Below are 14,443 nucleotides of genomic sequence, written 5' to 3' on the forward strand. Positions count from 1 at the left end.
CCACATGTGTTAATTCATAGTTTTGATGCCTTCAGTGAGAATGTACAGTTTTCATAGTGATGAAAATACAGAAAAATCTTTAAATGAGAAGGTGTGTCCAAACTTTTGGTCTGTACTGTATGTAATATTTCAAAACCTCATTCAAAAGTCAATAGTTGCTTTACTGTCTATGGTTATGGATGACTTAAAATGCGCACAATATATAGTAATACTGTACATTTCTGTCACGGGAGACCTAGGCAGAAAAGAGCTAATAACCCGGGCCCCTGCGATTTCCCTCAGACTAGGGAAACCCTGACTGACCCTCTCCCAGAGTTTACACTGATGGTGTGCATGTCAGAGCCTCCACCCTCGCCCTATCTCCTGTTTCAACCCTAGGCTGAAACCACAACCCACCACCCAGTGAAGAGTCCACACTCCAATACCCACAGTTAGCACAGACAGGGATAACGGAAAAATAAGCACCACGCCGCAGTCACTCAGGAATACACTATAAATGCAAAGGGCAAAATAAATACAAATATAGGAAGGAGCAAATAAGACAAAGGGAAATACACCACCAGCAACGATTCTCCAACTACTAACTCACCACTCCAGACCGAGATAACATGCACAAGACAGAAGTTATAATCGGCAACGCCCAATATTCAGGAGAACTATTTAAAGGCAGTGGGCATGGCCCAGCTTCCAATCCGAGCACCAGGTAATTTAACCCTGGACCAGCTAGATAAAATCTAGCCGACGCCAATGAGCACATAGTGGTCAAAAGCGGAATTACCGCTGTCTGTCGAACGACCTGGTCTGAACAGCGTCCGACATGACAATTTCTTGGTCTGTATTATAGAGGCAAATTTTTAATTGCATGTCTCATAAAGTAAATTAATAGGAATATAAGGACTTAAGATGCTGGTAAGAGTTGTTCAACCCCATATCAATGGCCCCAGAGTGCTAAACCTATCTCTCAGACCATTGTAATTTCTTTCCTCCTGGTTCCATGTTCCCGTACAGTTTTTTTATGACAATAATTTCATTTGAGCACTACAGCCTTCACAATTTTAGCAGAGGACAATATAAAGGCTATTACAGATCAGAAGCTGCTGATTAGCTGCAGTGGTTATGTCAGATGTTTATCAGAGACAGTAGCAATTCTGCTATTCCAGAATGTAACTAGAGAACCGTATATACTCGTGTGTAAGCCGAGAATTTCAGCACAGTTTTTTGTGCTGAAAATGCTCCCCTCAACTTATACACAAGTCAATTGTCCAGAACGCTAGCAGGGGGAGGGGGAGCGGACATCATGCTCACCCTCTGTCACTGCATCTCCGTCCCTACATCTCCGTTGTCATGGCGCCGGCAACTCTCCTCTCCGGTGCTGAGCGGTCACGTGGTACCTCTCATTAAGGTAATGAATATCCATGCGTCTCCAATCCCATAGGTGTGGAGCGCATATTCATTACCTTAATGAGCGTTACCACGTGACCACTGAGCAGAGGAGAGGAGAGCCACCGGACAATGGAGATGCAGGGATGGAGATGCAGGTGCGAGGAGGGTGAGTATGATGGGGAGGGGGGCAATGTTAGCCATGCATACAACTAGGGGAAGGGGGGGAGCCATGGGGAATGGGGGAGCTGAGCAATGCGGGAACGGGGGAACTGAGCAATGCAGGAATGAGAGAACTGAGCAATGCATACAACAGGGGGAGCCACACATACCAGGACAGGACAGGGGGAGCCACATACCAGGACAGGATGATGGGAGCCACATACCAGGACAGGACAGGGGAGCCACATACCAAGACAGGACAGAGGGAGTAATGCATTGCAGGACAGGACAGGGGAGCCACATACTAGGACAGGACAGGGGGACCCACACATAGAAGGTCAGCCATGAAGGGACAATGCATACTCGGCTTATACTTGAGTCAGTAAGCATACCCAGTTTTCCGTGGCAAAAGTAGGTATCTCGGCTTATACTTGGGTTGGACTATACTCGTGTATATGCGGTATATATTTTTTTACTTTATGAATCATCAAAGGGTCATTGATAGGGGGTTAATCCAATACTGGACAACTTTTTTAAGTTAATTGTTCAGATTAAGTGGTTAAGATAAAATTTCCACTGTAAATTCTACATTTTTTACAATTCACTTAAATTTAACTAACTTACAGTATATTTCTATACTATAAACATTTGTTTATAGTATAGAAATATTAGAGTTGTTTTTGCCATCCACTGAATAATCTTATAATAATAATAATAATGTTTCTAACCCACTGTTCCTTTCCTATTTTAATACTTCAAATACAGTAAAATCATTATATAAATAACTGAATTTAGTAGTGCATACCTTCAGCATGTCTTCATATGACAGAATAAGAAAGTTTGGGTTATCTTTAATTGTTAGCCATCCTTTCACATGTTCAAACCAGCGACCAAATATAACTACAAAACAAAAATTCATGTATAGTCATTATCAACAACATTATATTAACCTGTTATATTATTAAAGGGGTTGTCTGAGCTAGAATGTTGATTGACCAGTTAATATTCCTATAACGAAAGTATGTAGCTGAATATGAGAGATGCACCTAAGCCTCATAAGATAAATCAAAACAAAGATTGTGCTACAAAATAGTTCACAACTATGCCAACTTTATTAAAAATAAAATATAACAGATTTGATAAAAAAAACTGAGTAGCTCAATGGAGGGCTAAAAACAAACCTCCCAAGGCTATAAACATGCCTTCAAATCTATTTTTTAGTGGTTAACATGTATATCACATAGAAGAGTATCCCACTATCCAATAGAATGTAAGTCCGCAAGCACAGGGTCCTCTCTCCTCTGTACCAGTCTGTCACTGTAAACTTGTTTGCTGTAAACGATATCTATAACTCTGTATGTAACCCCTTTCTCATGTACAGCACCATGGAACTAATGGTGCTATATAAATAAATAATAATAATTAAAAAAAAAATAAAGTAATAGAGTATAGGATGCAGACTTACACAGCAATAATGTTGAGCCCAGTGCAAGCTTCATCTGGCTTAGTTAAGGGGTGTGCAGGTCTACACACCAAACAGGGCTCCAGATTATTACTGTCATAGCTTAGTTTGGAGATTCGATCCAGTGATCTGTTGCTGCAAGGTTGGTTTCCCTGTCTGCTGAGCTATCCCTAATGGTTTCTATTTTCTTGTTTTGATATGCTGGTTTTCTCCTCTCCAGGTGTTTCCCATTTTCCTGTTTTGGTTTGCCTGGTCACATTCTTGGTTAGGTTTTATATTTTCACCCTTTACTGCACTTCCTTGCTGGCTATACCTCTTGGTGGATGTGTGTTCATGAGTTCCAGCCTTTGAGCTAAGGAGTTAACCTTTCTTGATAACCTCCAGTTGTACTCTTGCAATGAGTTTGTTTGCTTTTACTCCCATCACCTTTTCCTTTTACCACTGTTAAAATTCTGGGAGGTTATACTTGCTTCTTTTGTTTTTAGTTCACCTTGGCAATCTCATTCTACCCTATATGAATGTGTGTTAGTTTCTCACCTTGGATTTTCATATCTTATTTCAGTGTCCTTTCCCCTTGTTGGCAGTGTGCAGCGGCTTCCCCTCTGGTTCCTCAGGATGTACAGGAAACCTCTTGAAGGCCTTTTAATGGAGTTAGGTCCAAGGAGATGGTTTAGCTCTGCGGCTAGGGTCTTTCTAGTCTGTACAAAGACCACTTTCGTGCAGGTAGAGCATTACCAATGTATGAGGGTGTACATCTTCATAAAAATTACTATGTAAATAAGAATCCTGTACTGTTCTACAGTGCCTACAAGTAGTATTCAACCCCCTGCAGATTTAGCAGGTTTACACATTTGGAATTAACTTGGCATTGTGACATTTGGACTGTAGATCAGCCTGGAAGTGTGAAATACACTGCAGCAAAAAAGAATGTTATTTCTTTGTTTATTTTTTTTTTAAATTGTGAAAAGTCTTTTCAGAGGGTCATTTATTATTCAACCCCTCAACCCACCAGAATTCTGTTTGGTTCCCCTAAAGTATTAAGAAGTAGTTCAGGCACAAAGAACAATGAGCTTCACATGTTTGGATTAATTATCTCTTTTTCCAGCCTTTTCGGACTATTTAAGACCCTCCCCAAACTTGTGAACAGCACTCATACATGGTCAACATGGGAAAGACAAAGGAGCATTCCAAGGCCATCAGAGACAAGATCGTGGAGGGTCACAAGGCTGGCAAGGGGTACAAAACCCTTTCCAATGAGTTGGGCCTACCTGTCTCCACTGTTGGGAGCATCATCCGGAAGTGGAAGGCTTATGGAACTACTGTTAGCCTTCCATGGCCTGGACAGCCTTTGAAAGTTTCCTCCCGTGCCGAGGCAAGGCTTGTCCGAAGAGTCAAGGCTAACCCAAGGACAACAAGGAAGGAGCTCCGGGAAGATCTCATGGCAGTGGGGACATTGGTTTCAGTCAATACCATAAGTAACGTACTCCACCGCAATGGTCTCCGTTCCAGACGAGCCCGTAAGGTACCTTTACTTTCAAAGCGTCATGTCAAGGCTTGTCTACAGTTTGCTCATGATCACTTGGAGGACTCTGAGACTGACTGGTTCAAGGTTCTCTGGTCTGATGAGACCAAGATCGAGATCTTTGGTGCCAACCACACACATGACGTTTGGAGACCTGATGGCACTGCATACGACCCCAAGAATACCATTCTTACAGTCAAGCATGGTGGTGGCAGCATCATGCTGTGGGGCTGTTTCTCAGCCAAGGGGCCTGGCCATCTGGTCCGCATCCATGGGAAGATGGATAGCACGGCCTACCTGGAGATTTTGGCCAAGAACCTCCGCTCCTCCATCAAGGATCTTAAGATGGGTCATCATTTCATCTTCCAACAAGACAACGACCCAAAGCACACAGCCAAGAAAACCAAGGCCTGGTTCAAGAGGCAAAAAATCAAGGTGTTGCAGTGGCCTAGTCAGTCTCCTGACCTTAACCCAATTGAAAACTTGTGGAAGGAGCTCAAGATTAAAGTCCACATGAGACACCCAAATAACCTAGATAACTTGGAGAAGATCTGCATGGAGGAGTGGGCCAAGATAACTCCAGAGACTTGTGCCAGCCTGATCAGGTCTTATAATAGACGATTATTAGCTGTAATTGCAAACAAAGGTTATTCCACAAAATATTAAACCTAGGGGTTAAAAAATAATTCACCCACACTTTTAATGTTAAAAATTTATAAAAATTTAACTGAGCAACAAAACTTTTTGGTTTTGTAAGATTTATGCATCTGTTAATAAATCCTGCTCTTGTTTGAAGTTTGAAGGCTCTAATTTATTTGCATCTTATTAAACCTGCTAAATCTGCAGGGGGTTGAATACTACTTGTAGGCATTGTATATATGCTTACATATTGGTTATGTATTGCAATACATGTGTGGACATACTATCAGGGCCGGACAGACCATCGGGCACTTCTGGCAAATGCCAGAAGGCCCGGTGACTGTAGTGGGCCGCTCACCAGCACCAACTCCCCCCCTGCACCGACTCACCCCACCAGCGCCGCCGCATTCAACTATACCGGCATCTATGATGCCGTTACAGTTGAATGCAATGATGGAGGAGAGAGCGTCTTCTGTTGCTCCCTCTCCCATCATTCCCTGCTCTACCTCTGACACTGCGGGTGCGTGATGTCGTCATATCATCGCGTACCTGCTGTGTGTCGGGCGGGCAGACTGCAGCTGCTGAGACAAGAGCGGAGAGCAGCATGGGGCACGGGGAGGTGAGGAGAGTGTTTTTTTCAATATATCAATGAGTGATAACTGGATTGTGGGGCTATTGGGGGGGCTGTATTACATTCCATGGGGGCTGTGCTGCATCACAGTCTATGGGGGCTGTGCTGCATTACTTTCTATGGGGCTGTGCTGCATTACATTCTATGGGGACTGTGCTGCATTACATTCTATGGGGGCTGTGCTGCATTACATTCTATGGGGGCTGTGCTGCATTACATTCTATGGGGCTGTGCTGCATTACATTCTATGGGGGCTGTGCTGCATTACATTCTACGGGGGCTGTGCTGCATTACATTATATGGGGCTGTGCTGCATTACATTCTATGGGGGCTGGCTGCATTACATTCTATGGTGACTGGCTGAATTACATTCTATGGGTGGCTGACTGCATTACAATCTCTGGGGGCTGGCTGCATTACATTCTATAGGGGGCTGTATTATATTCTATGGGGGAGGGCTGTATTACATTCTATGTGGGAGGGCTGTATTACACTCTATGTGGGGCTGTATTACATTCTATGGCGGGGCTGTATTAAATTCTCTGGGGCTACATTATATTCTATGGGGGGCTGTATTATATTCTATGTGGGAGGACTGTATTACATTCTATGTGGGGGCTGTATTACATTCTATGGCGGGGCTGTATTACATTCTCTGGGGCTACATTATATTCTATGGGGGGCTGTATTATATTCTATGGGGGAGGGCTGTATTACATTCTATGTGGGATGGCTGTATTACATTCTATGGGGGGGCTGTATTACATTCTATGGGGGCTGGCTGCATAACATTCTATGGGGGCTGGCTGCATTACATTCTATGGGGGCTGGCTGCATTACATTCTATGGGAGCTGGCTACATTACATTTTATGGGTGGCTGGCTGTATTACATGCTATGGGGGGGGGCTGTATTATATTCTATGGGGGAGGGCTGTACTACATTCTATGTGGGAGGGCTGTATTACATTCAATGGGGGGGCTGTATTGCATTCTATGGGGGGCTGTATTACATTCTCTGGGGCTGTATTATATTCTATGGGGGGCTGTATTATATTCTATGGGGAGGTGGCTGTATTACATTTTTTGGGGTGCTGTATTATATTCTATGGGGGGCTGTATTATATTCTATGAGGGGTGATTGCATCATACTCTATGAGGGGGCTACATTATATTCTATGGGGAGCTGCATTATACTATATGAGGAGGGCTGCATTGTATTCTATGCAGGGGCTACATTATATTCTATGGGGGGCTGCATTATGCTCTATGAGGGGGCTACCATATATATAATATATGCAGGGGCAGCATTATATTCTCTGGGGGGTTACATTATACTCAGGGGGCTGCAATATATTCTGTGGGGTGGCTGCATTATACTCTGGGGTGGCATCATTATACTATATGTGGGCTGCATTATACTGTATCGAGGACTATGGGGAATACATTATACTATATGAAGAACTATGGGGTGCATTATGCTATGGGAAGTGAATTGTACTACATGGATGACAAAGGCGGGGCATTATACTATATGGAGCACTATGAGGAATGTATTATATTATTTGGAGGATTGAGGAGTGTATTATACTATATGGAAGACTGTGGCAGTGCATTATACTATATGGAGGACTGAGGAATGTTTTATACTATATGGAGGAATTGCAGTGTATTTTGATATATCGAGGACTATGATGAGTGTATTATACTATATGGAGGAGTGTATTCTACTATATGGAGGACTGAAGAGTATATTATACTATATGGAGGACTGAGGTGCACATTATAATATATGGAGGACTATGGGGTGTATTATACTAAACAAGCAAAATGCTACCTATTCATTGAGTGATTGGATTGTTTATGTGGGAACAGAAATCCTTGTTCTCAGCAGCACATCGCCGGTGTAAACTGTAGATGTGCTGCTGATAACATGATACTGTATGGGGACAGATTGATCTAATTGTGATTGTTCTGTTCCCTTCATTCTTTCTCAGTTGGTGTAAAGAGGCCGGGAAAAAAGCAAACAACTTCAGTATTGTCGATCACACTGGTTTAGTGGCCTGAGATCAGCGCATGTAAATACAGCAGAAATGCTTCGCAGGGAGACCAGGCAAGGATGATGACAGTTGTGGTTAGAACCTGGCGCCTGGGAATAGCGTTAACTCTACTGCTTTTCCCAGCCACCAGAGCATTTAATTCTGGTATGTGTAATGATTTTTAGGGTTGATGTCAGCTGCATAATGTCAGCTGCTATCAATCCCTGGTGTAAGTAGTGGAGAGGTGTCCATCAGGCACCCACACTACTAGCCCAGACCTGGCGAGATCCAGAAACTCTGAAGAGCGGTGAAGGTAGTAACAATACCGCTCTTCACAGTCGCCGAGCTCAGCGCAAGACCCGGAATATCTAAAGAGTGGTGACGTTACTGATGTCACCACTCTTCAGAGTCACCGGGTCTCGTGATGTGCAGCGGAACCAAAAGTGACTGTAGGCAAAGTTTTTGGAGCATCAGAATGAGGTTCCATAGCCTTTGGTCGTCTCAATCCCTTCATTATCTATGAGTAGGGTTGAGCGAAACGGATCGTTCATTTTCATAAGTCGCCGACTTTTGGCAAAGTCGGCGTCTCATGAAACCAACCCGATCCCTGTGTGGGGTCTGCCATGCGGTACGCGACTTTCGCGCCAAAGTTGCGTTTCAATGACGCTAAAAGCGCCATTTCTCAGCCAATGAAGGTGGACGCAGAGTGTGGGCAGCGTGATGACATAGATCTCAGTCCCCACCATCTTAGAGAAGGGCATTGCAGTGATTGGCTTGCTTTCTGCCGCATCACAAGGGCTATAAAGGGGCGTTCCCGCCGACCGCCATCTTACTGCTGCTGATCTGAGCATAGGGAGAGGTTGCTGCCGCTTCTTCAGAAGCAGGGATAGTGATAGGCAGGGTACATAAAGCCACAAACCGCTTGTGCTGTAGCGATTTCCACTGTCCAACACCACCTTTTGTTTGCAGGGACAGTGGAAGCTACATTTTTTTTTCCTCAGCGCTGTAGCACATTGGGCTGCCCTAGAAGGCTCCCTGATAGCTGCGTTGCTTTGTGTGTACGCCGCTGTGCAAACCAACTGCTTTTTTCAAAGCACAAATCCTGTTGTTCCTTCCTTTCTGCACAGCTATCTTGTGTGTTTGTCCCCACTTTTGTGTGCAGCAGTCCTTTTTATAGCTGCCTGCCATACTTTCCTGAGATTACTGCAGGGAGATAAAGATTGGCAAATCTGCCTCTGTGCCAGTCCTGTGTGTGGCATCTGTCTCTCATTGTGTGCCACCGAAAACCACTGTGTAATACTTGGCCATTTATTTTTTTGGGTAAATTCTCCCTGTAAAAAAAATAATATTAGTGGGAGATAAAAATTGGCAAGTCTGCCTCTGTGCCAGTCCTGTGTGTGGCATCTGTCTCTCATTGTGTGCCACCAAAAACCACTGTGTAATACTGGGCCATTTTTTTTTGGGGGGGGGGTAAATTCTCCCTGTAAAAAAAAAAAATATTAGTGGGAGATAAATATTGGCAAGTCTGCCTCTGTGCCATTGCTGTGTGTGGCATCTGTCTCTCATTGTGTGCCACCGAAAATCACTGTGTAATACTGGGCCATTTTTTTTTGGGGGGGGTAAATTCTCCCTGTAAAAAAAAATATTAGTGGGAGATAAATATTGGCAAGTCTGCCTCTGTGCCATTGCTGTGTGTGGCATCTGTCTCTCATTGTGTGCCACCGAAAACCACTGTGTAATACTGGGCCTTTTTTTTTTTTTTTCTAAATTCTCCCTTTTAGAAAAAAAAAATTAGTGTGAGATAAAGATTGGCAAATCTGCCTCTGTGCCAGTCCTGTGTGTGGCATCTGTCTCTCATTGTGTGCCACCAAAAACCACTGTGTAATACTTGGCCATTTATTTTTTTGGGTAAATTCTCCCTGTAAAAAAAAATTATTAGTGGGAGATAAAGATTGGCAAGTCTGCCTCTGTACCATTGCTGTGTGTGGCATCTGTCTCTCATTGTGTGCCACCGAAAACCACTGTGTAATAGTGAGCCATTTTTTTTGGGGGGTAAATTCTCCCTGTAAAAAAAAAAATTATTAGTGGGAGATAAAGGTTGGCAAGTCTGCCTCTGTGCCATTGCTGTGTGTGGCATCTGTCTCTCATTGTGTGCCACCAAAAACCACTGTGTAATACTTTGACATTTATTTTTTTGGGTAAATTCTCCCTGTAAAAAAAATAATATTAGTGGGAGATAAAGATTGGCAAGTCTGCCTCTGTGCCAGTCCTGTGTGTGGCATCTGTCTCTCATTGTGTGCCACCGAAAACCACTGTGTAATACTGGGCCATTTTTTTGGGGGGGGGTAAATTCTCCCTGTAAAAAAAAATTATTAGTGGGAGATAAAGATTGGCAAGTCTGCCTCTGTGCCATTGCTGTGTGTGGCATCTGTCTCTCATTGTGTGCCACCAAAAACCACTGTGTAATACTGGGCCATTTTTTTGGGGGGGGGTAAATTCTCCCTGTAAAAAAAAAAATTAGTGGGAGATAAAGTTTGGCAAGTCTGCCTTTGTGCCAGTCCTGTGTGTGGCATCTGTCTCTCATTGTGTGCCACCGAAAACCACTGTGTAATACTGGGCCTTTTTTTTTTTTTTTTCTAAATTCTCCCTTTTAGAAAAAAAAATTAGTGTGAGATAAAGATTGGCAAATCTGCCTCTGTGCCAGTCCTGTGTGTGGCATCTGTCTCTCATTGTGTGCCACCAAAAACCACTGTGTAATACTTGGCCATTTATTTTTTGGGGGTAAATTCTCCCTTTAAAAAAAAAAAATAGTGGGAGATAAAGGTTGGCAAGTCTGCCTCTGTGCCAGTCCTGTGTGTGGCATCTTTCTCTCATTGTGTGCCACCGAAAACCACTGTGTAATACTGGGCCATTTTTTTGGGGGGGTAAATTCTCCCTGTAAAAAAAAAAAAAATTAGTGGGAGATAAAGATTGGCGAGTCTGCCTCTGTGCCAGTCCTGTGTGTGGCATCTGTCTCTCATTGTGTGCCACCGAAAACCACTGTGTAATACTGGGCCTTTTTTTTTTTTTCTAAATTCTCCCTTTTAAAAAAAAAAAAAATTAGTGTGAGATAAAGATTGGCAAATCAGCCTCTGTGCCAGTCCTGTGTGTGGCATCTGTCTCTCATTGTGTGCCACCGAAATCCACTGTGTAATACTGGGCCATTTTTTTGGGGGGGGTAAATTCTCCCTGTAAAAAAAAAAATTAGTGGGAGATAAAGGTTGGCAAGTCTGCCTCTGTGCCAGTCCTGTGTGTGGCATCTGTCTCTCATTGTGTGCCACCGAAAACCACTGTGTAATACTGGGCCTTTTTTTTTTTTTTTCTAAATTCTCCCTTTTTAAAAAAAAAAAAATTAGTGTGAGATAAAAATTGGCAAATCTGCCTCTGTGCCAGTCCTGTGTGTGGCATCTGTCTCTCATTGTGTGCCACCGAAAACTACTGTGTAATACTTGGCCATTTATTTTTTTGGGTAAATTCTCCCTGTAAAAAAAGGAATATTAGTGGGAGATAAAGATTGGCAAGTCTGCCTTTGTGCCAGTCCTGTGTGTGGCATCTGTCTCTCATTGTGTGCCACCGAAAACCACTGTGTAATACTGGGCCATTTTTTGGGGGGGTAAATTCTCCCTGTAAAAAAAAAAATTATTAGTGGGAGATAAAGATTGGCAAGTCTGCCTCTGTGCCATTGCTGTGTGTGGCATCTGTCTCTCATTGTGTGCCACCGAAAAACCACTGTGTAATACAGGGCCATTTTTTTTGGGGGGGGCAAATTCTCCCTGTAAAAAAAAAAAAATTAGTGGGAGATAAAGGTTGGCAAGTCTGCCTCTGTGCCAGTCCTGTGTGTGGCATCTGTCTCTCATTGTGTGCCACCGAAAACCACTGTGTAATACTGGGCCTTTTTTTTTTTTTTTTTTTCTAAATTCTCCCTTTTAAAAAAAAAATTAGTGTGAGATAAAGATTGGCAAATCTGCCTCTGTGCCAGTCCTGTGTGTGGCATCTGTTTCTCATTGTGTGCCACCGAAAACCACTGTGTAATACTGGGCCATTTTTTTGGGGGGGGTAAATTCTCCCTGTGAAAAAAAGAAAAATTAGTGGGAGATAAAGGTTGGCAAGTCTGCCTCTGTGCCACTCCTGTGTGTGGCATCTGTCTCTCATTGTGTGCCACCAAAAACCTAGTGTGTAATATTGTTTTTTTTTGTTTTTTTTTAATTCTCCCATAAAAAAAAATTGTAAGAGATTAAGATTGACATTTCTGCTTGAGTGCTGGTCCTGTGTGTGCCATCTGTCTCAAATTATTGGGGCACAGAAAACCTAGTGTGTAACATTGGGCCTGATTTTCCTTTCAGTGTCAGGCACCTATAAAGGTATATATAAATCCAACAGAAGTTTGAGTTCACCTTATAAGTTGTTTTACAGTAACAAATACCGTTACTTTGGTTACATTTTGAAAACAATGAGGAAGTCTAGTGGAAGAGGTCGTGGCCGTGGGCGGTCATTGTCAGCTGGTAATGATGGTAGTGGTGGTGGAGCATCAGGTGGTCGTGGTAAAAGCAGTACAGCACCTAAGTCTCGAGTTCTTGAGCCAGGTTCGTTGTCTGGCTACACAAAGCCTCGAACGCTCTCTTTTCTGGGAGTAGGAAAACCACTTTTGAAGCCGGAGCAGGAGGAACAAGTATTGGCTTTCATTGCTGACTCTGCCTCTAGCTCTTTCGCCTCCTCCTCGGAAAGTGCCAAATGTCAGAGCAGTGCATCGTCAGTGGATGCTCCCGGACAGGAACAAGTCGCTTCCTTGTGTCCTCCACCCAGAACAATAGTGAAGGATGCGTCAGTCGACAGAACAGGTTACTCCATGGAGCTCTTTACACATACCGTTCCTGGGTTAGACAGTGAAACAGTTAACAGGCCATGCCCATTCGAAGTTGAATCGGACATGGAGTGCACAGATGCACAGCCACAGCCAGATTACTATGCTGTTCCTTTGACTCAGACCAGAACATTGCCCTCACAGTGTACTGAGGCAGAATCAAACCCAGCGGAGACTATGGTGCCCCGTCACGAACGCAATACCACCGGCTTACACGGTGACACAGACGAAGTTGCACACGACATAGAAGAGGAGGTCATAGATGACCCAGTTGTTGACCCCGATTGGCAGCCATTGGGGGAACAGGGTGCAGGCGGCAGTAGTTCTGAAGTGGAGGAGGAGGAGCCGCAGCAGGCATCAACATCACAACAGGTTCCATCTGCCGGGCCCGTATCTGGCCAAAAACACGTGGCAAAACCAAAACCAGTTGGAGGACAGCGTGACCATCCGGTTAAAGAAGCTCAGTCTGCACTGCCTGAAAAGGTATCTGATAGTAGAAAGAGTGCAGTCTGGCATTTTTTTAAACAACATCCAAATGATCAGCGCAAAGTCATCTGTCAAAAATGTTCAACTATCTTAAGCAGAGGTCAGAATCTTAAAAGTCTAAATACAAGTTGCATGCATAGACACTTATCCACCATGCATTTGCAAGCCTGGACTACAAAACGTCCCTAAAGGTTGCAGCACCCTCGGCCAATGAAGCTAGTCAGCAACGCTACATCCCTTCCCTCACTGTAAACCCACGATTTCCCGCACCACCTGCAGTATCTGTGCAGCTTTCGTCGCCAGGCCAAAGCAGTCAGGGAATCACCAGGTTTGCAGTAGGAAACACTGCATGTAGGACACCGGCAAGAATACCATCTCCAACCCTCTCTCAGTCACCCATGTCCACCGGCACCACCGCTAGTTCCATGATCTCCAGCTCTCCAGTCCAGCTCACCCTACATGAGACTCTTGTTAGGAAAAGGAAGTACTCATCCTCGCATCCGCGTACACAGGGTTTGAACGCCCACATTGCTAGACTAATCTCATTAGAGATGATGCCCTACCGGTTAGTTGAAAGCGAAGCTTTTAAAGCGCTGATGGACTACGCTGTACCACGCTACGAGCTACCCAGTCGACACTTCTTTTCTAGAAAAGCCATCCCAGCCCTCCAACAGCATGTTAAAGACCGCATCGTCCATGCACTCAGGCAGTCTGTGACTACAAAGGTGCACCTGACAACAGATGCATGGACCAGTAGGCGTGGCCAGGGACGTTATGTGTCCATCACGGCACACTGGGTGAATGTGGTGGATGCAGGGTCCACAGGGGACAGCAATATTGGGACAGTTCTGCCTAGCCCACGGTCAAGGAAAGAGTTGGCTGTAGGCGTTCGCCCCCCTCCTCCTCTTCCTCCTCCTCCTGCAGAAGAGAGAGCTCGTCCACAGACCGCAGTCGCACATCCACTCCATCCACAGCTGCCACTGTTTGCACACCAGGAGTGCCATTATGGGACAGCTAGTGGCAAGCGTCAGCAGGCTGTATTGGCAATGAAGTGTTTGGGCGACAACAGACACACCGCGGAAGTTCTGTCCGAGTTCTTGCAGAAAGAAACTCAGTCATGGCTGGGCACTGTACATCTTGAGGCAGGCAAGGTAGTGAGTGATAACGGAAGGAATTTCATGGCTGCCATAGCCCTTTCCCAACTGAAACACATTCCTTGCCTGG

The 14,443-nt window shown here is 44.3% G+C and overlaps 1 protein-coding gene across 2 annotated transcripts in view; it reads right to left on the reverse strand.

Annotated features, from left to right (window-relative positions):
- LOC143764771 (3-beta-hydroxysteroid sulfotransferase-like) overlaps nucleotides 1-14,443 on the reverse strand; it is a 321,966-nt gene that overhangs the window by 15,379 nt on the left and 292,144 nt on the right. For both annotated transcript variants that reach the window (XM_077250717.1, XM_077250718.1), the window contains exon 6: nucleotides 2,348-2,442. In XM_077250717.1, the coding sequence (XP_077106832.1) occupies nucleotides 2,348-2,442 (95 nt within the window). The remainder of the gene's footprint in view (nucleotides 1-2,347; nucleotides 2,443-14,443) is intronic.

This window comes from Ranitomeya variabilis, chromosome 4 (assembly GCF_051348905.1).
Source record: "Ranitomeya variabilis isolate aRanVar5 chromosome 4, aRanVar5.hap1, whole genome shotgun sequence".
Classification (NCBI taxonomy): Eukaryota; Metazoa; Chordata; class Amphibia; order Anura; family Dendrobatidae; genus Ranitomeya; species Ranitomeya variabilis.